This window comes from Mobula birostris, chromosome 7, assembly GCF_030028105.1.
Source record: "Mobula birostris isolate sMobBir1 chromosome 7, sMobBir1.hap1, whole genome shotgun sequence".
NCBI lineage: Eukaryota > Metazoa > Chordata > Chondrichthyes > Myliobatiformes > Myliobatidae > Mobula > Mobula birostris.
In genome coordinates, this window is record NC_092376.1 from 159042362 (window position 1) to 159069224 (window position 26863).

General features: G+C 41.2%; 1 protein-coding gene across 4 annotated transcripts in view; it reads left to right on the forward strand.

Annotated features, from left to right (window-relative positions):
* sgcd (sarcoglycan, delta (dystrophin-associated glycoprotein)) overlaps positions 1-26863 on the forward strand; it is a 543710-nt gene that overhangs the window by 439884 nt on the left and 76963 nt on the right. For all 4 annotated transcript variants that reach the window (XM_072264010.1, XM_072264009.1, XM_072264011.1 and 1 more), the window contains one exon: positions 16796-16883. In XM_072264010.1, the coding sequence (XP_072120111.1) occupies positions 16796-16883 (88 nt within the window). The remainder of the gene's footprint in view (positions 1-16795; positions 16884-26863) is intronic.

The following is a 26863-nucleotide window of genomic DNA, read 5'->3' on the forward strand; positions in this document are numbered from 1 at the left end:
GACAGCCTGTAATGGAGACAAGAGCAGTGCATAGGAGCAAATGAAGAAAGGAGTAGAAGCAGGCTAGGCTTTTAGCCTTTGAACTTATTCTTTCTGTCACTAAGACCGTTTCTGAACCTTGATCTGACTCACTTTCGCAACTGGTCTTTATATAGCTGCTGCTTTAAAAAAGAAACTTGGTCTTGAATATCCTCAATAACAGACTGTCCAATGTCATGTCATACAGCAGAGAAAATTCCAAAGACAAATAAAGAAACTTCTCCTGATCTCACTTTGGCATGGTCAACCTTAATCATGAGACTGTTGGCCAGCAAATTAATTTTTTTGTTTTTTTTTGTTTTTTTTAGGAAAAAGAAACCAGCAAATTTGATTATGTTGCACACAATACTACAGAATTAAGTTATTAAAGCAAAAAGTGGTTGCTGATCAGGGGCATCATGTAAATTTCCAAAGTTCTCATATCTTAGCTTTTCATTATGACTGAAGTTCTAATGCACGGGCAGCTGCAGTCTCGCAACAATGGATATCATGCAGAAGAAGACTTTCACATTGCTTGTGTGGCCTGCTTTTGGTATAACTTGAAGATGCATTCCCTGAGGAGAATCTAGACAGGCATTCAGGAAATGACCTACGTTGGCCCCTTTCAAGGTAGATGTTTAATGGTTCTCCCACAGTTACCTAATGTCATCTCTCTTAGAGCACCTCTTATCTAATTCCTCCCTCCAAAATTGTGACCTTTGGTCAACCCCTCTTCAACCACTACCAACGTAGCAACTAACCCTTCCCCAACAACAAACTCATTCATTAACTTCACTTTCCCAATGATCAATTCCCTATCCCTAGTTATCGGAATTACCCACCTCTACCCAACCATCATTGATTGCAGCTCCTGTAGTCATCGCATTTGATTTCCTGCTCTATGCCCAGGTACCACATTGACCTCATAATTACAGTTTATACTTTTTAGCAGACAGTCCTTGCCCCAATCTCTCAAATCGGTGACCACGAATTATCCCCAATCTCCTCAACCTCCCCCCACAGCTTTGAACTTTGGTACACTTAGACACCTCTCTTCATGGTTATCCAGACTTGGCCTGCAGGCCTAACTTGGATTTATATAATTTCCTTCATGTGCTGTGCTGCTGAGGATCATTCTCTGGAGAACTTCTCAATATCAGTACCTCTTCCATTGGCCGCTGTGAAATGTCTGCGATTCCTAAGCATATATTCCTACTTTTAGGTTCTCCTTTTAGAAATAACAGCTCTCAGTCTGTTACAGACCTCAAAGTCTGAAGTTTTGTTGAAATAAGCTCTTCTAAACTACTAGGATTAGAGGACCATTCTACTCAATCTCTCTTCAAGAAGCAATCATTCAAAGTACAATAAAATAAAATTACAGAGAGGATGGGGGTTGGATGGATTGGGCAAAGGAAGTATTTTCGATGTGGGCAGGCCAGGGCTGTCAAGTTGATGTGAATACTTACAGAGCTGCCTGGTCAATAAATAGTTCAGGAAAGTTTGAGAGAAAGAGAAAGCAAACATGGAGGTAGTAACCTTGTTGAGGGAACCCAAAACTAGAAATAAATTGTTAGTTTTATTCATCCCTCGTTTTGCCCCACTGTGTTGCAAAGGTTCCTTTTATCCTCTACTCTCCTACGCTCTCTGCAATTTAACTAATTTTCTCACTTTCCTCATGCTGGTGAAAGATCATTGACTTGAAACATTAATTCTGTTGCTTATTTCACAGACGTTCTCTCTCTAGCTGAGTGTTTTCAGCAATGCTGTTTTTAATTCAGATTTAAAATATCTGCAATTGTTTTGTTTCAAAACAATGCAAGATGATCCACTTTTCTGTATTTTTTAAATGATAAGAAAATAGGAAATGTTGGTGTTCAAAGGGATTTAGATGTACTTGCATGCAGGTTACTGAACACTGATATGTTCGTGCAACAAGCAATAACAAAGGCAAGTGATATGTTAGCCTGTATTAAGAAAGGATTTGAGCACAAGGTTATAGATATGATACTGCATTTATGTGATGAGACTGTATTTAGGGTATTACCTGTACATACAATTTTGATTTTCTTGCTTAAAAAAATATCTTTGCCATAGCAGGAAAGTGACAAAGATTTATTAAGCTTTGCTGTTTATGGAGACATTATGTAGACTAGGCCTAGTCTACATAGTCTCTAGAATTTAGGAGAATGAAGGGTGATCTTAACGGATCTTAAAAAGGTAATTCTTTGAAGAGTTGACAGATTAGAACCATAGAACACTACAGCACAGAAAACAGGCCATTTGGCCCTTCTAGTCTGTGCCGAAACTTTATTCTGCTAGTCCCATTGATCCGCACCCAGTCCATAACCCTCCAGACCTCTCCCATCCATGTATCTATCCAATTTATTCTTAAAACTTAAGAGTGAGCCCGCATTTTCAGATGGCAGCTCGTTCCACACTCCCACTGCTCTCTGAGTGAAGAAGGTCCCCCTAATGTTCCCCTAAACCTTTCCCCTTTCACCCTAAAATCATGCCCTCTCATATCTATCTCTCCTAATCTAAGTGGAAAGAGCCTACTCACATTTACTCTGTCTATACCCCTCATAATTTTGTAAACCTCTATCAAATCTCCCCTCATTCTTCTACACTCCAAGGAATAAAGTCCTAATCTGTTCGATCTTTCCCTGTAACTCAACTCCTGAAGACCCGACAACATCCTAATAAATCTTCTCTGCACTCTTTCAATCTTACTGTGAGTTCAGTACAGAAACAATAGAGATTGAAATTGCTCAAAGCAAACAGGTAGTGATTTATGAATATCAAGCAGCTGTACATCTAAAGGAAACCAAAGAATCCCAGTAAAACTACCAGAACTCAAATCTGCTTGGAGTGAAATTATGGATTGAGTGCATTGGCCTATCACTTAAATAAGGTGAGAGTTAATATCAATATTACCACGCTAGAGATATGAAGCATTCCATGTTTGGGAGGAAGAGTCAGATGAAGGTAGCATGCTGTAATAAAGATGGAAAGCTTTAACACTGCCCAGTGAGTGAATTGGTACTCTATACCAGGTGAATGAGAACAGAATGAAGAAATAGGAAGCAGAATGACATAACTCCTGCTGTGAGATACAGGCAACCAAAAAGTAAGGGAAGAATAGAGATGGAGATAGTCAGACATTTCAGAAAAATATAGTACCTCAATAGAAGAATAATATTGAAGTAATTTAATACTCAGAATAAACTGGAAGTCATCAATATGAACTCTGAGTGTTCATTTGATAATGAGCATTACCAAATGTGAGAATGCATGGATTTGGAAGAATCTTATTACATTGAGTCATAGAATCATAGAGAACAACAGCACGGAAGCAAGCCCTTCAGCCCTTCTAGTCCATGCCAATACCATAGATTCATATGGGGGAAGGTGTTTGCTTCACTGTGAAGGGTTGACAAGCAATGGTGTCATTCGACTACCTTGAACCTTGGCTTTTCTTATTCTTTATTATTAACTTGCATGCAAGTCAAACAGCTGAATATACAGATTTCAAAATGATATAGAGAAGGCACAGTTGTTTTTGGAGCTGGACCATGAGGGTGGATATTAACATGGAGTAAATTCGGAAGAGGGGAAAGCCACAATGAATGAGGTGTGTTAGGTCACTCACTGTCTGTAAGGAGTTAATACGTTCTTCCCATTACTACGTGGTTTCCTCCAGATACTCTGGATTTCTCCCACATTCTAAAGATATGCAGTTCGAGATAGTAAGTTGTGAGCATACTACTGGATGTTGGCACCAGCACTGTGGCAAAACTTGTGGCTGCCCAGCATAAACTTTGCTATTTTGATTTGATACAAAATGACACATTTCACTGCATGTTTTGATGTGGACTTGACAAAACTAATCTTTAATCTTTCATCCTGAACCTGACAGAAACATATCTGAGTGTTGTTCTTATTATAACAGGTTGGCTGATGTGGAGAAACAAAGCAACTTAGGCAACTATGCATAGCAATCAGGAAAGGTCATACATGGAGACAGTAGCTAACTGAAAAGGCTAATGACCTTCATCTCAAGAAGAATGGAATTCAGTAGGGATGAGATTTGGTCAATTCCACATCGAAGCTGCTTTTGGGGTCTGGAGAGACATATTAGTATTGGAAAGAAGTTCACTAGAAATGATAACAGTCTCATAGCATTTAAGTTATGAAGAGAGACTGGATAAACTTTGCTTGCATTTTCTTGAGTTTAAACAGTCGAGAATTGATTTAACAAAGGCCAATATTGACCAAGTCACCTTCAGAAATGCTGACAGTTCTGGTAGAACGGTCAAGATTTCTGTTCAAACAGGCTTTCTCTGAGCTGCCACGCTGCTGATTACCAGAGATTTCCCACTTGTGCTGCAACACTGGATCCCGTATGGATTGTGATGAAAATTCAGTGTTACATTTGCTTAAATTCTGAAGTGATATTTGAATCTGAAACTCTGACTTGTGGGTTAGTTTGACCAATTGCATTCTCATTGACTTGGTGTAGTTAATTGAATTGACAATAAGCAGAATCATCTTGTGATACAGCAAATTTGTTATTACATTGAAGTTCTCGATGTGCAAGTGTTCTAACCTGTTAAGAGTTAAGATCATAAGACTTGGGAGCAAAATTCAGCCCATTGAGTCTGCTCCGCCACGTGATCATGGCTGATTTATTTTCACTCTCAACCATATTCTCCTGCCTTCTCCCTGTTTACCTTTGACAGCCTTACTAACCAAGAATCTATTAATCTTGCCCTAAATATATCCAAGGTTTGGACTTCACAGTTGTCTATGGCAATTAATTCCACAGGTTCACCACCCTCTGGCTAAAAGACTTTTCCTCATCTCTATTCTAAAGGTACATCTTATATTGTGAGGCTTTGCCCTCTTCTTCTACATTCTTCCACCTTCAGAAACATCCTCTCCATGTCCACACTATCTAGGGCTTTCAATATTCCAGAGGTTACAAGAAGGTCCTCTCTCATTCTTCTAAACTCCAGTGAAGCTTGGCAACTCTTGTTGGCTGCCTCTACCACAGCCCTCGACTCAACTGGTGCATTTCACTGTATATTTCGATGTACATGTAAAAAATAAAGCTAAATTTTATCTTTAGCAACACACACAAAATGCTGGTGAACGCAGCAGGCCAGACAGCATACATAGGAAGAAGCACAGTCGACGTTTCGGGCTGAGACCCTTCGTCAGGACTAACTGAAAGAAGATATAGTAAGATATTTGAAAGTGGGAGGGGGAGGGGGAGATCCAAAATGATAGGAGAAGACAGGAGGGGGAGGGATAGAGTCAAGAGCTGGAAAGTTGATTGCCAAAAGGAATACAAGGCTGGAGAAGGGTGAGGATCATGGGACGGGAGGCCTAGGGAGAATGAAAGGAGGAGGAGAGTGCCAGAGGAAGATGGAGAGCAAGCAAGGAGTTATTGTGAGAGAGAGAGAAAAAAAAGAGAGGGAAAAAAGGGGGGGGGGGAGGAGGAGAGAGGAATAAATAAATAAATAAATACATAAGGGATGGGGTAAGAACGGGAAGAGGGGCATTAATGGAAGTTAGAGAAGTCAATGTTCATGCCATCAGGTTGGAGGCTACCCAGACGGAATATAAGGTGTTGTTCCTCCAACCTGAGTGTGGCTTCATCTTGACAGTAGAGGAGGCCATGGATAGACATATCAGATTGGGAATGGGACATGGAATTAAAATGTGTGGCCACTGGGAGATCCTGCTTTCTCTGCCAGACAGAGCGTAGATGTTCAGTGAAATGGTTTCCCAGTCTGCGTTGGGTCTCACCAATATATAAAAGGCCGCACTGGGAGCACTGGACGCAGTATATCACCCCAGCCGACTCACAGGTGAAGTGTCGCCTCACCTGGAAGGACTGTTTGGGGCTCTGAATGGTGGTGAGGGAGGATGTGTAAGGGCATGTATAGCACTTGTTCCACTTACAAGGATAAGTGCCGGGAGGGAGATCAGTGGGAAGGGATGGGGGGGATGAATGGACAAGGGAGTCGTGTAGGGAGCGATCCCTGCAGAAAGCAGAAAGATGGGGTGAGGGAAAGCTGTGCTTGGTGGTGGGATCCCGTTGAATGTGGCAGAAGTTACAGAGAATTATATGTTGGACCCAGAGACTGGTGGGGTGGTAGGTGAGGACAAGGGGAACACTATCCCTAGTGGGGTGGCGGGAGAATGGGGTGAAAGCAGATATGCGTGAAATGGGAGAGATGCGTTTGAGGGCAGAGTTGATGGTGGAGGAAGGGAAGCCCCTTTCTTTAAAAAAGGAAGACATCTCCTTCGTCCTGGAATGAAAGGCATCATCCTGTGAGCAGATGCGGTGGTGACGGAGGAATTGTGAGAAGGGGATGGCGTTTTTGCAAGAGACAGGGTGGGAAGAGGAATAGTCCAGGTAGCTGTGAGAGTCCGTAGGCTTAAAGTAGACATCAGTAGATAAGCTGTCTCCAGAAAAAGAGACAGAAAGATCAAGAAAGGGGAGGGAGGTGTCGGAAATGGACCAGGTAAATTTGACGGCAGGGTGAAAGTTGGAGGCAAAGTTAATGAAGTCAACGAGCTCAGCATACGTGCAGGAAGCAGCGCCAATGCAGTCGTCGACGTAGCGAAGGAAAAGTGGGGGACAGATACCAGTATAGGCTTGGAATGTGCACTGTTTTCCTCAAAGCCAACAAAAAGGCAAGCATAGCTTTCTACAAAGCCAAATCTTTAGCATGTTACTTGAGGGCGGTTCTCAGAAAAAGATCAAGCATTAATATTTATTGTTAAAAATGCAAACAGGAAGGTGAAAATATTGGTCTTCATCTTGATTATGGCTTGTAAACCGTGGAGTTCTGTGCTACGTAACTGACTAATTGATTAATCATAAGATATTGGAGCAGTTTTTTTTGGTTGCAAAGTGGCTTCAATGTTTGACCTTACGCCATAATTATAAAAAGAATTTCAAGTTTAAGTCCTGCTTTATGAAATTAAAATTGTGCTTCTGTCTTATTTAAAATATGAGAAGCTGACTTATGCATTCAAAGACAGTTGGTGCTGCCTGGGATTTTAATTGCTGTATCCCTCATGCAGAATCAGAATCAGGTTTAATATCGCTGGCATGTGTCGTGAAATTTATTGACGTATATTAAATAGTTAAATTAAATAAGTAGGTGCAAAATAGGAATAAAAAAATAGTGAGGTAGTGTTCATGGGTTCAATGCCCATTCAGAAATTGGATGGCAGGGCAGAAGAAGCTGTCATCTGTCAACTTTAAAGTGAATGCCTTATGAAGCTGAGGCACATGGAAGGAAGTGGCAAGAGAAATCAGAAAATGTCGAGGAGGGAAGTTGAGAGGGAAGGGCAGAAATCAGGAAAAGGCAAGGATTGAATGACATAATGTTAAGTAATAGGCCTACCCTCAAGCTATGGAGCAGATCTATTGAGATATGTGTTGTCACTAGAATGCACACTGCTATTAGGCTTCTACCATTGATTGAAGCCTCTTTTGAGGAGATGCTGTTTTTCACATGATGCTGAATTTCCGTTTGATTTATAAATGTTTACCCTTTGGAGAAAAGGTGAAAAAAAATCAGTGTTAATAAAAATAAAGTCGTGTCGACCATTTTATTTACAAATGGTTCTTGACTTAATACACACTTATTTCTTGTTTTACTGTGACTAAATAATGGTTATAGGTCAAAACCTTCCAATCCACTTTCCGTTTTAAGAGAAAACTATATGCTGTGGATATTGTTGACAATATCACATGCATGAAGTATCACAGGAAAATGACTTCAGCATTTCCCAAATCAATTTCCCAATGGATGCGACTCTTGCCAGAAATGTGAGCAAACATGGCAAAACATGTGTGTTTCTATTTAGCTAGATGAATCTCACTATTTTCTCTGTGGCATTGTCTGTTTTTATCCATATTTGTGCATTGTAATTATCTGATGGGATTATTTTGTAATGTGTGCATGCCTTGTTTCCAATTCCATGGTTACCAGCCTGGTGTATCCCGATACTACTAACAATTGTCTCTGTGCAGGCAGCCTGCTTGGAGTCAGTCCTGTTCAAACCTATCAAAACCATTCTCTCTAGATAATTAAAACTTTCTGTGTTTGCATGGAATAATACGAGGCTGAAGCCATTCTTTGTCTCACCATCTGTTCCCACTACTTAACATATTGTCGTCCAGCGATAGTGAATTTACATGACAGCAACCTCACAAGCAGTTAAATGATTATACTAAGAATATAAACAAGAATTGTACTTGGAATACCTTGTTAATGGATATTCAATTTAAAGTAATATCTCATTTAAGTCATTAATGTACATTTTTTCAATATTTTCTGTTTTTTCTTACTAGTGAATATATTGGAAAATGCTGGAGAGGTGTTACTTCCATTTAATTTGATTATGTCATCTTATTTTATATTTGTATCTTAATACCTCCGGTGTTTTAAATAAAAGAAAACTGTTAATTCAGCATGCTTTGGATTTTAGTAGTGCTGGACTGGCAGATTTTCTGGACTATTGGGTTATATTTAAACTTGTATTCCTACACTTCTAATTCAGTTCAAGTTCAAGTTTAATTGTCATTCAACCATACATGGATACCCAAAAATACAGCCAAACAAAACAGTATTCCTCTGAGGCCAAGGTGCGAAACATAGTACTAACAGTCATACGCAGCACATAGCATGTATTGCATATGCAAGATAGCAGTAATTGATACAGTCACACTGCAAGTTATATTTCAGTCCAACTCCCTGTGTGACATGCTCTGTAAATTGACGTTGCATGGGTGTTATCATGAAGAACAATCAGTTCTCAGCAGTCTACAGGTGAACGTACACATCCACACAATCTAGCTTGTCGTTCCAATGATCGAACACTGGAGGACAACATTGAGAGGAGGGGCTAGCCCCCTACCCAGCGTGGACTCTATGCCATAATGCCTCTGGTATCTCCTCCCTTGGACTGCTACAACAGGCAAGCCATGGCTTGAGGCCCAGTCCTTGCTCCGACTGAGGCCACGCAGCTTCCCTACCGTCTGTCTCACCAACAAACAAGGGAAATGCACTTGCAGCATTTTACATTATCAATGTACAACAGGGTCTTGAGATTGCAAGAGGAACATTCAAGACAATCACACACACTTAGACCGCACACTACCTTTGTGCACCAACTTCAATTGCCTTCCTTTGGCAGGCAGTGCCTAAGTTAACACGAAGTCCAGCTGCTCCACTGATGGGGTAGACCTGCAGTACTTGGTTCTTAATGTCCAGCATTAATAGTCATAGTTATAGTCATAGTCAGACTTTATTAATCCCGGGGGAAATTGGTTTTCGTTATAGTTGCTCCATAAATAATAAATAGTAATAGAACCATAAATAGTTAAATAGTAATATGTAAATTATGAAAAAAGTCCAGGACCAGCCTATTGGCTCAGGGTGTCTGACCCTCCAAGGAAGGAGTTGTAAAGTTTGATGGCCACAGGCAGGAATGACTTCCTATGATGCTCAGTGCTGCATCTCGGTGGAATGAGTCTCCGGCTGAATCTAAGAACTTCAAATAAGATACAAGGCTACACGGGAATGCCAGGCGTCGGTGTCTAGAGGGGAGAAGAGGAATCACTGGCTTCCAATGTATTGAGGGAGCATGAAAACCAGTTAAATTGAGCACAAGGATCTCAGGCCCTGGTGTGTTGAGAGGAAACCCAGGCCCCCCAGTGTACTAAAGAGAACACAAAAACGGCAGGTCCTGCAGCATTGAAGGCAGCATGGGCATCAGCAAGTCCATGATCCAGATGTTGAACCCTTAGGATTTCTGAACAATCAGACAGTAGATTATCTGAGTTTTACTACATTAAGATCATGGATGGAGCTCCTGCCCCTGTTAGGATTGGCTATGGTGTCCTAGTGTGCTGCTTTTTGAGTGATCCGCTCCCTGTTAGATTAGTGCTGGGATTCGATCCAGGGAGAGGAAAGGTAAAGGCAGCTGGCATTACTACTTCAGCTTGACATTTGTTGTACAGTGGATACATTTTGATAGTGAATGTGAATTGATTTATAAATAAAATATGAACAATCTGAAAATACATTTTTTATGATCACACAGTGGAAGGGTTTGGTGAAGGAAATCAAGTAGTTTATTTTGACCAGCGAACATTGCTAAGCATTGGTTAAAGCCACACAGACTGCCTCAGTTTCCTTGTAAAATTGTTGACGGCCTTCGGCTCATATGGAAAAATGAGGAGGTGATATTTAGAAGCTATAGGGAAGTAATCATCCCTAGGTTGCAGGAGGCAAGACTGTCAGGACAGGGAAAGGGAATAGACAGCTAGTTCAGAGTGCTCCTGTGGCTGTTCTCCTCTATAATAAATATACTGCTTTGGAGACAGGGCTCAACCTACTGGGGAAAGGTGCAGCAACCATGTCTTTGGCACTGAGTGAAGGTGAAAGAGACACCTGGATAGTACAAATTAGCCAGAAAAAGTGGCTCACCTGAGGACTGGGAGAAATTCAGAGTTCAGCAGAGGAGGACAAAGGGCTTAATTAGGAAGGGGAAAAAAGATTATGAGAGAAAACTGGCAGGGAACATAAAAACTGACTGTAAAAGCTTTTATAGATGTGTGAAAAGAAAAAGATTGGTTAAGACAAATGTAGGTCCCCTACAGACAGAAACAGGTGAATTGATCATGGGGAGCAAGGACATGGCAGACCAATTGAATAACTACTTTGGTTCTGTCTTCACTAAGGAGGACATAAATAATCTTCCGGAAATAGTAGGGGACCGAGGATCTAGTGAGATGGAGGAACTGAGGGAAATACATGTTAGTAGGGAAGTGGTGTTAGGTAAATTGAAGGATTAAAGGCAGATAAATCCCCAGGGCCAGATGGTCTGCATCCCAGAGTGCTTAAGGAAGTAGCCCAAGAAATAGTGGATGTATTAGTGATAATTTTTCAAAACTCTTTAGATTCTGGACTAGTTCCTGAGGATTGGAGGGTGGCTAATGTAACCCCACTTTTTAAAAAAGGAGGGAGAGAGAAACCAGGGAATTATAGACTGGTTAGCCTAACATCGGTGGTGGGGAAAGTGCTAGAGTCAGTGATCAAAGATGTGATAACAGCACATTTGGAAAGCAGTGAAATCATCGGACAAAGTCAGCATGGATTTGTGAAAGGAAAATCATGTCTGACGAATCTCATAGAATTTTTTGAGGATGTAACTAGTAGAGTGGATAGGGGAGAACCAGTGGATGTGGTATATTTGGATTTTCAAAAGGCTTTTGACAAGGTCCCACACAGGAGATTAGTGTGCAAACTTAAAGCACATGGTATTGGGGGTAAGGTATTGATGTGGATAGAGAATTGGTTGGCAGACAGGAAGCAAAGAGTGGGAATAAACGGGACATTTTCAGAATGGCAGGCAACGACTAGTGGGGTACCGCAAGGCTCAGTGCTGGGACCCCAGTTGTTTACAATATATATTAATGACTTGGATGAGGGAATTAAATGCAGCATCTCCAAGTTTGCGGATGACACGAAGCTGGGCAGCAGTGTTAGCTGTGAGGAGGATGCTAAGAGGATGCAGGGTGACTTGGATAGGTTAGGTGAGTGGGCAAATTCATGGCAGATGCAATTTAATGTGGGTAAATGTGAGGTTATCCACTTTGGTGGCAAAAACAGGAAAACAGATTATTATATGAATGGTGGCCGATTAGGAAAAGGGGAGGTGCAACGAGACCTGGGTGTCATTATACACCAGTCATTGAAAGTGGGCATGCAGGTACAGCAGGCGGTGAAAAGGCGAATAGTATGCTGGCTTTTATAGCAAGAGGATCGAGTACAGGAGCAGGGAGGTACTACTGCAGTTGTACAAGGCCTTGGTGAGACCACACCTGGAGTATTGTGTGCAGTTTTGGTCCCCTAATCTGAGGAAAGATATCCTTGCCATAGAGGGAGTACAAAGAAGGTTCACCAGATTGATTCCTGGGATGGCAGGACTTTCATATGATGAAAGACTGGATGAACTAGGCTTATACTCATTGGAATTTAGAAGATTGAGGGAGGATCTTATTGAAATGTATAAAATCCTAAAGGGATTGGACAGGCTAGATGCAGGAAGATTGTTCCCGATGTTGGGGAAGTCCAGAACGAGGGGTCACAGTTTGAGGATAAAGGGGAAGCCTTTTAGGACCGAGATGAGGAAAAACTTCTTCAAACAGAGAGTGGTGAATCTGTGGAATTCTCTGCCACAGGAAACAGTTGAGGCCAGTTCATTGGCTATATTTAAGAGGGAGTTAGATATGGCCCTTGTGGCTAAAGGGATCAGGGGGTATGGAGAGAAGGCTGGTACAGGGTTCTGAGTTGGATGATCAGCCATGATCATACCGAATGGCAGTGCAGGCTTGAAGGGCCGAATGGCCTACTCCTGCACCTATTTTCTATGTTTCTATGTTTACATTGCCTCCCAGGTGCTAGGGCCACGGATGTCTCAAATCAGTTCCATGGCTTCCTAAAGGAGGGGGGTGAACAGCAGGAAGTCGTGGTACATATTGGTACCAATGACATAGATAGGGAAAGGGAGGAGGTCCTGAAGAGAGTATATAGGGAGTTAGGGAGAAAGCTGAAAAGCAGGATCTCCAGGGTAGTAATCCATGGATAGCGAGCTGTGCCATGTGCCAGTGAGAGTAAGAATAGGTTGATTTGGCATATGAATTTATGGCTGGAGAATTGGTGCAGGGGACAGGGTTTCAGTTTTCTGGATCATTGGGTTCCCTTTGAGGAAGGTATAATCTGTACAAAAGGGATGGGTTACATCTGAACCCGAGGGGACCAATATCCTCGCAGGTAGATTTGCTAGAGTTGTTGGGGAGGGTTTAAGCAAATTTGGCAGGGGGACAGGAACGGCAGTAAAAGTGCCAAGGATGGGGCAGTTGGTGTACGGCTGAATGCAATGTGTAGTCAGACTGTGAGGAATGACAGGCAGAGGATAGTCGAAAACTACAGTCAGTGGGATGAGTTAAAGTGTAACAGGGGTCAAAATCAAAAATGGTGATGAATACAGGACTGAAGGTGTTATACTTGTTTGCATGCAGTATAAGGTAGATCAACTTGTAGTGCAGTTAGTGATTGGCAGTTATGATGTTTTGGGGAACTGTAAGAAAATCATAGTCGGGAGCTCAACATCCATGGTTACACATTGTATCGTAAGGACACTATGTAGGCAGACACTATGTGGCTCTTTCGATTAAAAAAAATGCAATCATTCCTCAGAAAGAGGTGGCATAAGATTAGAAGAAGTAGAATCCTTGTGGGTAAAGTTAAACAACTGCAAGGGTAAAAAGACCCTAAAGGGAGTTGTATTCAGGACTCCAAACAGCGGCCAGGATGTGGGATATAAATTAAAAAGGCATGTAAAAAAGGCAATGTTGCAATAATAATGTGGTATTACAATATGCAGATAAATTGGACAAATTAGGTTGGTGCTAGATCCCAAGTGAGGGAATTTGTAGAATGTCTACTTGATGGCTTTTTAGAGCACGTTTTAGTTGAGCCGACATGGGGAACAGCAATCTGGATTGGGTGATGTGTAATAGCCCAGATTTGATTAGGGAGCTTTAAGCAAAGGAACTCTTAGAAGCCAGTGATTGTAAAATGATAGAATGCAATCTGCAGTTTGAGAAGGCCAAGCTAAAGATGGATGTGTCAGTATTACAGAAGTATGAAAAAAGAGCCAGCCAATGTTGATTGGAAGGGGACACTGGAAGGAATGATAGCAGAACAGTAATGGCTGGTGTTCTGGAAGTTTGGAAGGCACAGGAAAGATACATTCCAAAGATTAAGATGTTTCTTAAAGGGAGGATGAGGCAACATGGCTGACAAGTGAAGTCAAAGATAGCATAAAAGCAAAATGGGGACATATAATACTACAAAAAGCAGTGGGAAGGTAGAGCTTTTAAAAACCAACAGAAGGCAATTGAAAAGCCATAAAGAGAGAAAAGATGTAGTTTTAGAAGACCTCTGACAAAATGCCGTACAGGAGACTGCTTAACCAGGTATTACAGGAGTAATACTAGCATGGATAGAAGATTAGCGGACTGGAAGGAAGCAAAGAGTAGAAATAAAGGCAGACTTTTCTGATCGGCTGCCGGGTGGCTAGTGGTGTGCCACAGGGGTCAGTGTTGGCACCATTTCTTTTCACATTTTGCAGAGTGTCAATGATTTGGATGAAGGAATTGGTGGCTTTGAGGCCCAAGTTTGCACGTGATACAAAGATAGGTGGAAGGGAACGCAGTGTTGAGGAAGCAGGGAGTCTGCACAAGGACCTAGACAGATTAAAAGAATGGGCAAGGAAGTGGCAGATGCAGTATAGTGTAGGAAAGTGCATGGCCACACACTCTGTTAGAAGGAATAAAGGCTTAGATTATTTTCGAAAAGGGAGCAAATTCAAAAATCAGAAATGCAAAGGGACTTGGGTCCTCATGCAAGTTTCTCTAAAAGTTAACTTACAGTTGAGTTTGTGGTAAGGAAGGCAAATGCAATGTTAGTATTCATTTTGAGTGGACTAGAATATAATGCTAAGGCTTTATAAGACATTGGTCAGACTTGGAGTCTTGTGAGTATCTAAGAAAGGATGTATTGGCATTGGAGAGGGTCAAGAGGAGGTTCACAAAAATGATCCCACGAGTGAGAGTGTTATCATATGAGGAGCGTATGATGGCTCTGGGTTTGTACTCACTGGTGTTTGGTAGAATGAGGGGTGATCTCATTGAAACATACTGAATATTGAAAGATCTAGATAGGGTGGATGTGGACAGGATGTTTTCTATAGTGGGGAAGTCTAGGACCAGAAGGCACAGCCTCAGAAGTGAGGGCCATCCAATTAGAACAGAGATGAGGAAAACTTTCTTTAGCCAGTTGGTTGGGAATCTGTGAAGTTCATTGCCACAGACAGCTGTGCAGGCCAAGTCATTGGGTATATTTAAGGTTGGTAGGTTCTTGATTAATCAGGATATCAAAGGCTACAGGGAGAAGGCAGCAGAACAGGGATGAGAGGGATAATAAATCAGCCATGATAGAATGATGGAGCAGACTTGATGGGCTGAATAACCTAATTTTGGTCCTATACTTCATGGTTGTATGGTCTTCTTGAAGCCAGATTCAGCTGAGTGCTACAAGGTATTAACCTCTGTGTTGTGAGTCTGTACAGAAAAACAAGTTATGTTAATCCTCATTAAGCATGATTGCAGGGCCCACATTCCATGTTATAATGTGTCATAGGCTTTTCATTTTAAATGGCATTCTGTGTGGCTTCTAAGACATCACTTACAAGTTTTATTCCTGTGTTAACAAAATGACCCATTGTCTATAGATTGCCAGCATGAACTCTACATCAGATGCAGAAGAAAAATCATATCACAGTCTTAACTGTGCTGTTATCATTAATAGATTGAACAAGCATGGCAAGTGTTTTATGTTATTAATTTACCAGAGTGAACAATAATAGTATTTAAATGCACTTTAAAATCAGTTATAATGGTTGACATCCAGATAGTTTAAAATAAGGACAAAATTGGCTCACTATGTAAGCCATCTATACGAAGCAGATATTGGAAAGCAGGAAGGACTTTCAGTTCTCATTCTTATTGTGATCTAAAATTGTTACCACTGTCCTTATGATAAAATGTCTTTCATATATTCCTTATTAACTTAATAACTTACAGACCAATGCAAATTAAATTTCTGCATTTAAGTGTACTATTCATTCTTGATGTAACAGCAGTGATAGCTTTTAGCATTTCTGCCTCCCTAAACAATAACATTTCATGAAATTCAAGACCTTGACGATTATTTTTTCCACTTATCCACTGAAGTGGTTCCCTTTATGAGTGTTTCTTGTATTTATCCATCAAAATATTTAACTTAATTTATAATTTGTTTCTCATGCACTGCATTGGATGTTATGCAGCAAAAGTAGCAGTCTGTGGTTACCCCCATGATATTAGAATACCAAAATCTAACCTCCAGGTCATTTCATCTTCCGAGGTGTGGGCAAGGTTCTGTGAAAGTGTGAAGCGAACCAGGCTACCAAGAGCTGTTTCTTACATGTTTGACAACTGTCAGTCAACCTGATGTCAGCAACAGTCAGCTATATTTGCTCATGTAACCATAATTATTGTATAGAGGAAATACATTATAAGTACCCTGAAATATTTTAGTATATAAATGCAAGTGCCATTCATAAAGGAAACAGCTCCAATAGAGGGAAAAAATGATATTAAAATCTAGAAACCTATTGTGTGTGGGAAAATTACTGCTGTTTCATAATGTGAGAATGTTTTAATTATTTCACAATATTTTACGATGGTTTAATTAGTTCTTTAAAATAAATGTTTTGTCTGCATATATCGTCTGTTAATTGGCTATAATAGAGGCAAAACACTGTAGAGTCAAAAGCCTTTAGCAATATCTGATTGCCAATTTCCATCAGGAATTTTGTGGGAGGGGCCTCAGTGCTTGGAACTTGTTCCAGTCATGCAGGGAATCAACTTGTTTGTCTCAGCATTCAGTAAGGCAAATGCAGGTGAGTGGAAACTGTTGAGTTCAGATAGAAGATTGAATGCAACAAGATCTGGCCCATTATTCTAACTTATTCTTTATACCGTACATAAGCAACAAGAGTGTTCCAGTTATAATTTATCATGGAGCTTCAAACATGAAGGTATGCACCTAATTATGTTTTCTCTGATTTTTTATAGGATAGTTCTCTTTACTTGCAGTCTTCTAGGAATGTTACAGTGAGCATCCGCAATAGTGAGGATCAGACAGTTACGCAATTAAATACAGGTAAGATGGAACATCAAGGAGAGGGTACAGCACACTGCGGTCAGATCCTGAGCTGGATCTATTGAAAGTAGCTAGAAAGAAGATCGCCACTCAGGATATTAAAAAAAAACCAATAAGACATGCAGCAGAAATACTAGTAAAAGAGTACTTTAAGACTATAAGGTATTGGAGCAGAATTAGGTAGTTCAGGTTATTGGGTCATCTATGCCATTCAATTTTGTCTGATCTATTTTTCTCAATGCCATCCTGTCTTCTCCCTGTGAGCCTTAATCCCCTTACCAATCAATAACCTATCAATCTCTTCCTTAAATATACCCAATGACTTGTCCTTTACAATCTTATGTGGTAATGAATTCCAAAGATTCACCACTGTCTGGCAGAAAAAATTCTTCCTCATGTCAGTTCTGAATGACCTTTATTCTGAGGTTACGCTCTCAGATCGTAGACTCTCCTACAGATGGAACCATCCTCTCCACATCCACTCTAGTCGACCTAGTAGCGGCTGCTAGTTATGAATATATTAAATCATAAAGACCCATTACACTCATTCTCTGTTTACTTTGCAATAGGTATCAATAATGGAATTTTCTGTTCCCATGTACACGCTGGACAGATTACCAGCACCCAGACCCTCCCTCATGTTCAATTCTATTGACTGAAAATCTTGAGCTCGTTTTTTCATCCCTGTTGCTTTGCAAAAGTTATGATCTGACTTCTCCGTGAAAAGATGAAGGATAAACCAATCATGTGTCCTATCCTCCCGAGCACTTTGCACGAGGCTCCGCACTGGTCTTCTCAGGCCAAATTCACGACAGCCATGGATATCCACTTTTATCTAAGCTGAGCAAAGAGAAGTGGTAAAATGAGCCTTAGCTTGTTTTGCAAATATACTACAGAAGAAGACATTCTCAAATAGCAGAGGTAGGCAACTGTGGCAAACAAGGGAAGTTAAGGACTGCGTAAAAGTCAAAAAAAGGGCATATAAGGTAGCAAAAGTGAGCAGGAAGTTGGATGATTAGGAAGCTTTTAAAATCCTACGAAAGGTGAATGGAAAAGCTATAAGAAGGGAAAAAATGAGATACTAGCAAATAATATAAAGTAGGACACCAACAGTTTTGTCAGTTATATAAAGAGTGAAAGGGGGGGGTGAGAGTTGATACTGGACATAGAAACATAGAAACATAGAAAACCTACAGCACAATACAGGCCCTTTGGCCTACAAAGTTGTGCCGAACATGTCCCTACCTTAGAAATTACTAGGCTTACCCATAGCCCTCTATTTTTCTAAGCTCCATGTACCTATCCAGAAGTCTCTTAAAAGACCCTATCGTATCTGCCTCCACCACCATTGCTGGCAGCCCATTCCATGCACTCACCACTCTCACCACTCTGAGTAAAAAACTTACCCCGGCATCTCCTTTGTACCTACTCCCCAGCACCTTAAACCTCTGTCCTCATGTGGCAACCATTTCAGTCCCGGGAAAAAGCCTCTGACTATCCACACGATCAATGCCTCTCATCATCTTATACACCTCTGTCAGATCACCCCTCATCCTCCGTCGCTCCAAGGAGAAAAGGCCGAGTTCACTCAACCTATTCTCATAAGGCATGCTCCCCAATCCATGCAACATCCTTGTAAATCTCCTCTGCACCCTTTCTACAGTTTCCACATCCTTCCTGCAGTGAGGTGACCAGAACTGAGCAAGTACTCAAAGTGGGATCTGAGCAGGGTCCTATATAGCTGCCACATTACCTCTCGGCTCCTAAATTCAATTCCATGATCGATGAAGGCCAATACACCGTACATCTTCTTAACCACAGAGTCAACCTGCGCAGCTGCTTTGAACGTCCTATGGACTCGGACCCAAAGATCCCTCTGATCCTCCACAATGCCAAGAGTCTTACCATTAATACTATATTCTGCCATCATATTTAACCTACCAAAATGAACCACTTCACACTTATCTGGGTTGAACTCCATCTGCCACCTTCGCAGCCCAGTTTTGCATCCTATCAATGTCCCGCTGTAACCTCTGACAGCCCTCCACACTATCCACAACACCCCCAACCTTTGTGTCATCAAGAAACTTACTAACCCATCCCTCCACTTCCTCATCCAAGTCATTTGTAAAAATCACGAAAAGTAAGGGTCCCAGAACAGATCTCTGAGGCACTCCACTGGTGACCGACCTCCATGCAGAATATGACCCATCTACAATCACTCTTTGCCTTCTGTGGGCAAGCCAGTTCTGAATCCACAAAGCAATGTCCCCTTGGATCCCATGCCTCCTTACTTTCTCAATAAGCCTTGCATGGTGTACCTTATCAAATGCCTTGCTGAAATCCATATACACTACATCTACTGCTCTACCTTCATCAATGTGTTTAGTCACATCCTCAAAAAAATTCAATCAGGCTTGTAAGGCACGATCTTCCCTTGACAAAGTCATGCTGACTATTCCTAATCATATTATACCTCTCCAAATGTTCATAAATCCTGCCTCTCACATCTTCTCCATCAACTTACCAATCACTGAAGTAAGACTCACTGGTCTGTAATTCCCTGGGCTATTTCTACTCCCTTTTTTGAAGAAAGGAACAACATCTGCAACCCTCCAGTCCTCAGTAACCTCTCCTGTCCCTATTGATGATGGAAAGATCATCGCCAGAGTCTCAGCAATCTCCTCCCTCGCCTCCCACAGTAGCCTGGGGTACATCTCATCCGGTCCCAGCGACTTATCCAACTTGATACTTTCCAAAAGCTCCAGCACATACTCTTTCTTAATATCTACATGCTCAAGCTTTTCAGTCTGCTGCAAGTCATCACTACAATCACCAAGATCCTTTTCCACAGTGAATACTGAAGTAAAGTATTCATTAAGTACCTCACCTATTTCCTTCGGTTCCGTACACACTTTCCCACTGTCACACTTGATAGGTCCAATTCTTTCGCATCTTATCCTTTTGCTCTTCACATACTTGTAGAGTGCTTTCAGAATTTCCTTAATCCTGCCTGCCAAGGCACCTCATGGCCCCTTCTGGCTCTCCTAATTTCCTTCTTAAGCTCCTTCCTATTAGCCTTATAATCTTCTAGATCTCTAACGTTACTTAGCTCTCTGGACCTTTTGTAAGCTTTTCTTTTCCTCTTGACTAGATTTATTACAGCCTTTGTACACCACGGTTCCTGTACCCTACCATAACTTCCCTGTCTCATTGGAACGTACCTGTGCAGAACTCCACACAAATATCCCCTGAACATTCGCCACATTTCTTCCGTACTTTTCCCTGAGAACATCTGTTTCCAATTTAAGCTTCCAATTTCCTGCCTGACAGCCTCATAATTCCCCTTAATCCAATTAAACGATTTCTAACTTGTCTGTTTCTATCTCTCTCCAATGCTATTGTAAAAGAGATAGAATTATGATCACTATCTCCAAAATGCTCTCCCACTGAGAGATCTGACACCTGACCAGGTTCATTTCCCAATACCAAATCAAGTACAGCCTCTCCTCTAGTAGGCTTATCTACATATTCTGTCAAGAAACCTTCCTGAACACACCTAACAAACTCCACTCCATCTAAACCCCTTGCCCTAGGGAGATGCCAATCGATATTTGGGAAATTAAAATCTCCCATCATGACAACTCTGTTATTATTACACCTTTCCAGGATCTGTTTCTCTATCTGCTCCTCGATATCCCTGTTACTATTGGGTGGCCTATAAAAAACACCCAGTAAAGTTATTGACCCCTTCCTGTTCCTAACCTCCACCCACAGAGACTCCGTAGACAATCCCTCCATGGTGTTCACCTTTTCTGCAGCCGTGACACTATCTCTGATCAACAGTGCCACACCCCCACCTTTTTTACCTCCCTCCCTGTCCTTTCTGAAACATCTAAAACCCAACACTTGAAGTAACCATTCCTGTCGCTGAGCCATCCAAGTCTCCGTAATGGCCACCACATTATATCTCCAAGTACTGATCCACGCTCTAAGCTCATCCGCTTTATTCACAACACTCCTTGCATTAAAATAGATACATCTCAAACCTTTGGTCTGAGCACGTCCCTTCTCTATCACCTGCCTATCCTCCCTCTTGCACTGTCTACAAGTTTTCTCTATTTGTGAGCCAACCTCCTCTTCCCCAGTCTCTTCAGTTCGGTTCCCACCCCCCAACAATTCTAGTTTAGACTCTCCCCAGTAGCCTTAGCAAACCTCCCCGCCAGGATATTGGTCCCCCTGGGATTCAAGTGCAACCCGTCCTTTTTGTACAGGTCACACCTGCCCCAATGATCCAGAAATCTGAATCCCTGCGCCCTGCTCCAATCCCTCAGCCACGCACTTATCCTTCACCTCATTCTATTCCTATTCTCACTGTCACGTGGCACAGGCAGTAATCCTGAGATTACTACCTTTGCAGTCCTGCTTCTCAACTTCCTTCCTAACTCTCTGTAGTCTTTTTTCAGGACCTCTTCCCTTTTCCTACCTATGTCATTGGTACCAATATGTACCACGACATATGGTTGTTCTCCCTCCCACTGCAGGATATCTTGGATGCGATCTGAAACATCCCGGACCCTGGCACCTGGAAGGCAAACTACCGTCCGTGTTTCTTTCCTGCATCCACAGAATCACCTGTCTGACCCCCTAACTATAGAGTCCCCTGCTGCCTTCCTCTTCCTTTCCCTACCCCTCTGAGCTACAGGGCCAGACTCTATGCCAGAGGCACAGCCACTGTTGCTTCACCAGGTAGGCTGTTCCCCCCCAACAGTACTCAAACAGGAGTACTTATTGTCAAGGGGTACAGCCACAGGGGTACTCTCTAGTACCTGACTCTTCCCCTTCCCCCTCCTGACTGTGACCCACTTGTCTGTCTCCCATGGCCCCAGTGTGACCACCTGCCTATAACTCCACTGGACCACTGGAAAATGATGCTGGTGAGATAGTATTTGGAGACAAAGAAATGGCAGATGAACTTAATGGGTACTTTGTATCAGTCTTCACTGTGGAAGACACTAGCAGTGTGCCAATGGTCCATGAGTGTCACGGAGCAGCAGTGAGTGCATTTTCTATTGCAAAGGAAAAAGTGCTAGGCAAACTCAAGCTGGATAAGTCACCTGGGCCAGAGGGACCACATCCCAGAGTCTTGAAAGAGGTTGCTGAAGAACTAACAGATGCATTGGTCATGATCTTTCAAGAATCACTTGATTCTGGCATGGTCCCAGAGGACTGGAAGATTGCAAATGTCACTCCACTCTTTAAGAAGGGAGGAAGGAAAAATAAAGAAATTATAGGCCAGTTAGCCTAACCTCAGTGGTTGGGGAAGTGTTGGAGTTTATTATTAAGGATGAGGGTTTGGGGTACTTGGAGACTAATGATAAAATAAGTCAAAGTCAGCATGGTTTCTGTCATGGGAATTCTTGCCTGACAAATCGGTTAGAGTTCTTTGAGGAAGTAACAAGCAGGGTGGACAAGGGAGAGGCAGTGGATGTCATTTACTTGGATTTTCAGAAGGCATTTGATAAGGTGTCACACATGAGGCTGCTTAACGAGATAAAATCCTATGGCGTTACAGGAAAAGTACTAGCATGGATAGAGGAATGGCTGACAGGCAGGAGACAGCAAATGGGAATAAAGGGACCTTTTCTGGTTGTCTGCCAATGACTACTGGTGTTCCTCAGGGGTCAGTATTGGGACTGCTACTTTTCACGTTGTTTGTAAATGATTTGGATAATTGGATTGATGGCTTTGTGGCAAAGTTTGTGGGTGATATGAAGATAGGTGAAGGGGTAGGTGCTGAGAAGCAATGCAATTGCAGCAGGACTTAGACAAATTGGAAAAATGGGCAAAAAAATGGGTGATGGAATACAGTGTTGGGAAATGTACGATAATGCATTTTGGTAAAGGGAATAATAGTGCAGAGTATTATCTAGATGGGGAGAAGGTTCAAACATCAGAGGTGCAGAAGGACTTGGGAGTCTTTGTGCAGGACTCCCAGAAGTTTAATTTACAGGTTGAGTCTATGGTAAAGAAGGTAAATGCAACATTGGCATTTATTTTAAGGGGAATAGAATTTTAAAACAAGGAGATAATGCTGAGACTTTGTAAGACACTAGCCAGGCTGTGCTTGGAGTATTGTCGACGGTTTTGGGCCCCATATTTCAGAAAGGATGTGTTGTCATTGGAGACAGTCCAGAGGAGGTACATGAGCATGATTCTGGGAATGAAGGAGTTAACGTATAAGAAGTGTTTGGCAGCTTTGGGCCTGTATTCACTGGAATTTAGAGGAATGCAAGCAGATCTCATTGAGCCCTACCAAATGTTGAAAGGACTAGATAGGGTAGATGTGGAGAAGATGTTTCCTATGTTAGGGGTATCCAGAACTATAGGGCACAGCCTCAGAATTGAGGGGTGACCTTTTAGAATGGAGGTAAGGAGGAATTATTTGAGCCAAAGAGTAGTGAATCTGTGGAATGCTCTGCCAGAGGCTGTAATGGAGGCCAAGTCTGTGGGTATTATTTAAGGTAGAAGTTGGTAGCTTCCTGATCGGTCAGGGTATCAAAGCGTCTGGCAAGAAGGCAGGTGTATGGGATTGAGTAGGATCCGGGATCAGCCATGATGTAATGGCGGGGAAGACTCAATGGGCTGAATGGCCTAATTCTGCTCCTATGTCATATAGTCTTATGGTATTATGTCTTCACACAGTGATCCAGAGTAATTTTTAATCTGATCACCCAAAGGGTAATAGTCCAGTGGGGCAGTTACAGTCACTCAACTCACGTACCTGCTTTGGAGTTGTTGTTCCCACCACCTGTCTCCAGTGAGCATGTGGCAAAGACCTATGAACTCCAGGTTACCTTTTAATATATGATTATTGGGTCCTATTGTCATCATCAGCATCCAACTACTTTTGCTGAGAAGTTAGTGAAGTTACTAGAACAATTCACCAAATGGGACCAGGTCCAAAACAGAATGAAAAAGACAGATTCAATTTTACTTTTTAATTTCCTTCTGGATCCCGGTGAATTAGCAATGTCTACGCATTGGCCTTCTGGATCTTCGCTTTCTTAGTCTTTTCCCAACCAATATAATGAACTCTTTTGAGACTGACTGGAAACTACTGTCTGAAAATGCAGAAAATCACCAGATAATATAACCCCTATCTGCTCAATATCTCCTCATACTGCATATCTACCATATCTGGCCCATGTCTGGAAATAGTTTCATGAATCTTCGCTGCTTTCTCCCTTAATTAAGGCCGATGTGCCATTTGCCCTCTTAATCATTTAGTGCACCTTCAGTGTCTCTGCCCTCGAACTCATTTGCCCTTTCAACATCAACACACCCAGTCTCTCATCTTGCTTTATTGCTATGTAGAGCAAAGCAATTAACCTGACATTTATCCAAAACATGCTCAATGTGCCATGATCTGGCCCATTCACTCAGTTTGCCCATCTCCTTTGACATCTCTTTAAATCATCCAAAGTACAGGCCACCGTAGATTATGAACACCTGACTTTTGGGCACTACTAAATATGAACAAGCTCCAATAATGTTCTTAAATTTAAAAATCTGATACATGTGCATAAATATGAAAAGCAAAAATGGCTTCCTCACTCTCTTCACATTCAGTAATTGCTTTTTTCTTATTAGCCTTGTGTCCTTTTGATGCCATTCACTACAATACAGTAGAGGTATGGTTATCCTATCATGTGATTTTTGTGTATTTTCTAAATTATGAACAAAGTTGATTTATGAGCATCAGTAAAGATGGGAACCAATTTATTACCTGGGGGCATCATGTGCTTCATAATCCTCATCTAGTTCAGTATCTTCATCACACTTGTAATTGCTGATATTTATTGTGAGTAGCAGGGGATAAGTCCAATCCCCATTGGACTCTATTAATCACAGCCTGATGACTTAAAACAATCTGCTTGCTCCCACTCTTTGATTTCTGTCAAAGAAAATTCTTATCTATATCAGTGTGTTACATCCCAATGCCATGTGCTCTAAATCTGTTGATCAATCTCCTGTACTGAGTGATATCAAAACCTTCCAAAAATTAAAATATGTCTTATCTACTTATTCCCCATTATCTGTTCTAGTGGGAACATCCTCAAAGAGTTTCACCAGATTGATGAAATGTAGCATTCCTGTCATAAGTTCACATTGCCTCTGCTTTTGTCATTGCATCCTTCTTCATAAGTACTAACGTTTTCCATACCACTGACATTAGGTTAACAAATTTTCTTTCTCCCCTGTGTTAATCATTGGGGTCACATTTTCTGCCCTCTAATAAATAGAAACAATCTATAGTCTATAGAACGCTGGAAGATGATAACAGAATCTCCACTATCTTTAAAGCTACCTGTTTCAAAACCATAGGATGTGAATCATCAGGTCCTTGTGATTTTTTTAGCTTTCAACCTCATCAACCTTTCTGTTACTAATTTTTGACTCCTGCTTCCTTTTCTCAATTCCTCATTCTTACTGGATTCTCTAGTATTTCCAGCAATTTTTGTGTACCTTACGTGTTTTTGTATGGGAAGACAAACACAAAATAACTGTTTACTTACTCTAGAATTCTTCTCTCTGTCTAGAAGGGCAATATGAGCCCTTATAGTCCATTTTTATATTTCAAACCAGTCTACTGTCATTTTTTGCCTCACATCTCTTTATGTTTCTTGTTCCTCCTTTGCTGAATTCTAAAATGTTACCAATTCCCAGGCTTACTGCTATTTCTAACAACTTTTTAAACCTCTACTTTGAATTCAACACTATTTTTAATTTCTCTTGTCAGTCACAGATGAATCACTTTTACCATTGAGATTATATACCTTGAAGGCATTATATATTTCTTAATAATAACCATTGCCTGTCCTCTATTATACCTTTCAATATACTGTCCTCATCAACCAGAGTTATCTCTTCTATCATGTTTTTAATAGTTTCCATTGCTTTGACTTAAGACCTTGGTTTTGCATTGGACTACCTTATTTTCAAACTCAGGAGTGTTTCTTTATGAGCTTGCTCCATTTTGAATGTTGAAGGTGGAACTTTGCTCGTGATTATGAGCTGCATATTGTAGTTATTTGTTTTGGTTTCAATTCCATTGAGCTTACTCTATCTGTATCTTCAAAGTGGAGTACAACATGCACAGGCTACTAAATAAGGCATGAAGCACACATAAACAAGGATGAAATTCTATTGCCACATCTCCAAGGTGAATATTGCTGAGCAAGGAGGATGAGGAAAATAACAAAGATTAATTGAATGCAACAAAAATACTTCTAGGAGATAACTGAGAGCTAACTTTGAAGTTACAGCTGCTGAAATTAATCTGATATGGTTATAGTTATGATTGCCAGCTTACTTGATTTTAACAGGCAATGTTCTGCTTTTTAGACCTGTAGAGGCAGAACAAAGAGAAAGTATTTGAGTTAGCCGCTTGACTAACTTCAGTGTTGATTAATTTATCTATTTTTAATGGTTCTGCTCTTTGTCAATACAGCAGCAACTACTGCTGGTCACCTCTTTCTCACCCTTCAGGGATGATGGAAGATATTACATTGGTGTATTTTCAGACAGTTTAAAACAGAAAAGTCTTTTACAGACCTAATAGTGACAGACATGCATATGATTACGGTATGTCGCCATTTGGACATCGGTTCCCATGCAGCATAAACTAAAGAAAGGAAGAAAGATAGATATATTTATTAGCTAGAATAATTAGTTTAGGGTGATGTTTATACAGTGGTTATCTTAACTTAGTATGTATGTATATTGCAAAATGGAAAAAAGAAGAATGAATAAACTTTGTCACCATATGAAGTGGGTGACAGGCAAGTAATCAATTCATTTTAGTGTTCCAACCAAGCTGAATAACTGCCAAATATTGAGTAATTCCAGTAACTGAGTGACTCCAAACTTCAAAGGAACATGTATAAATAAGAAAAATGTGGAAATTAGTCAGCTGC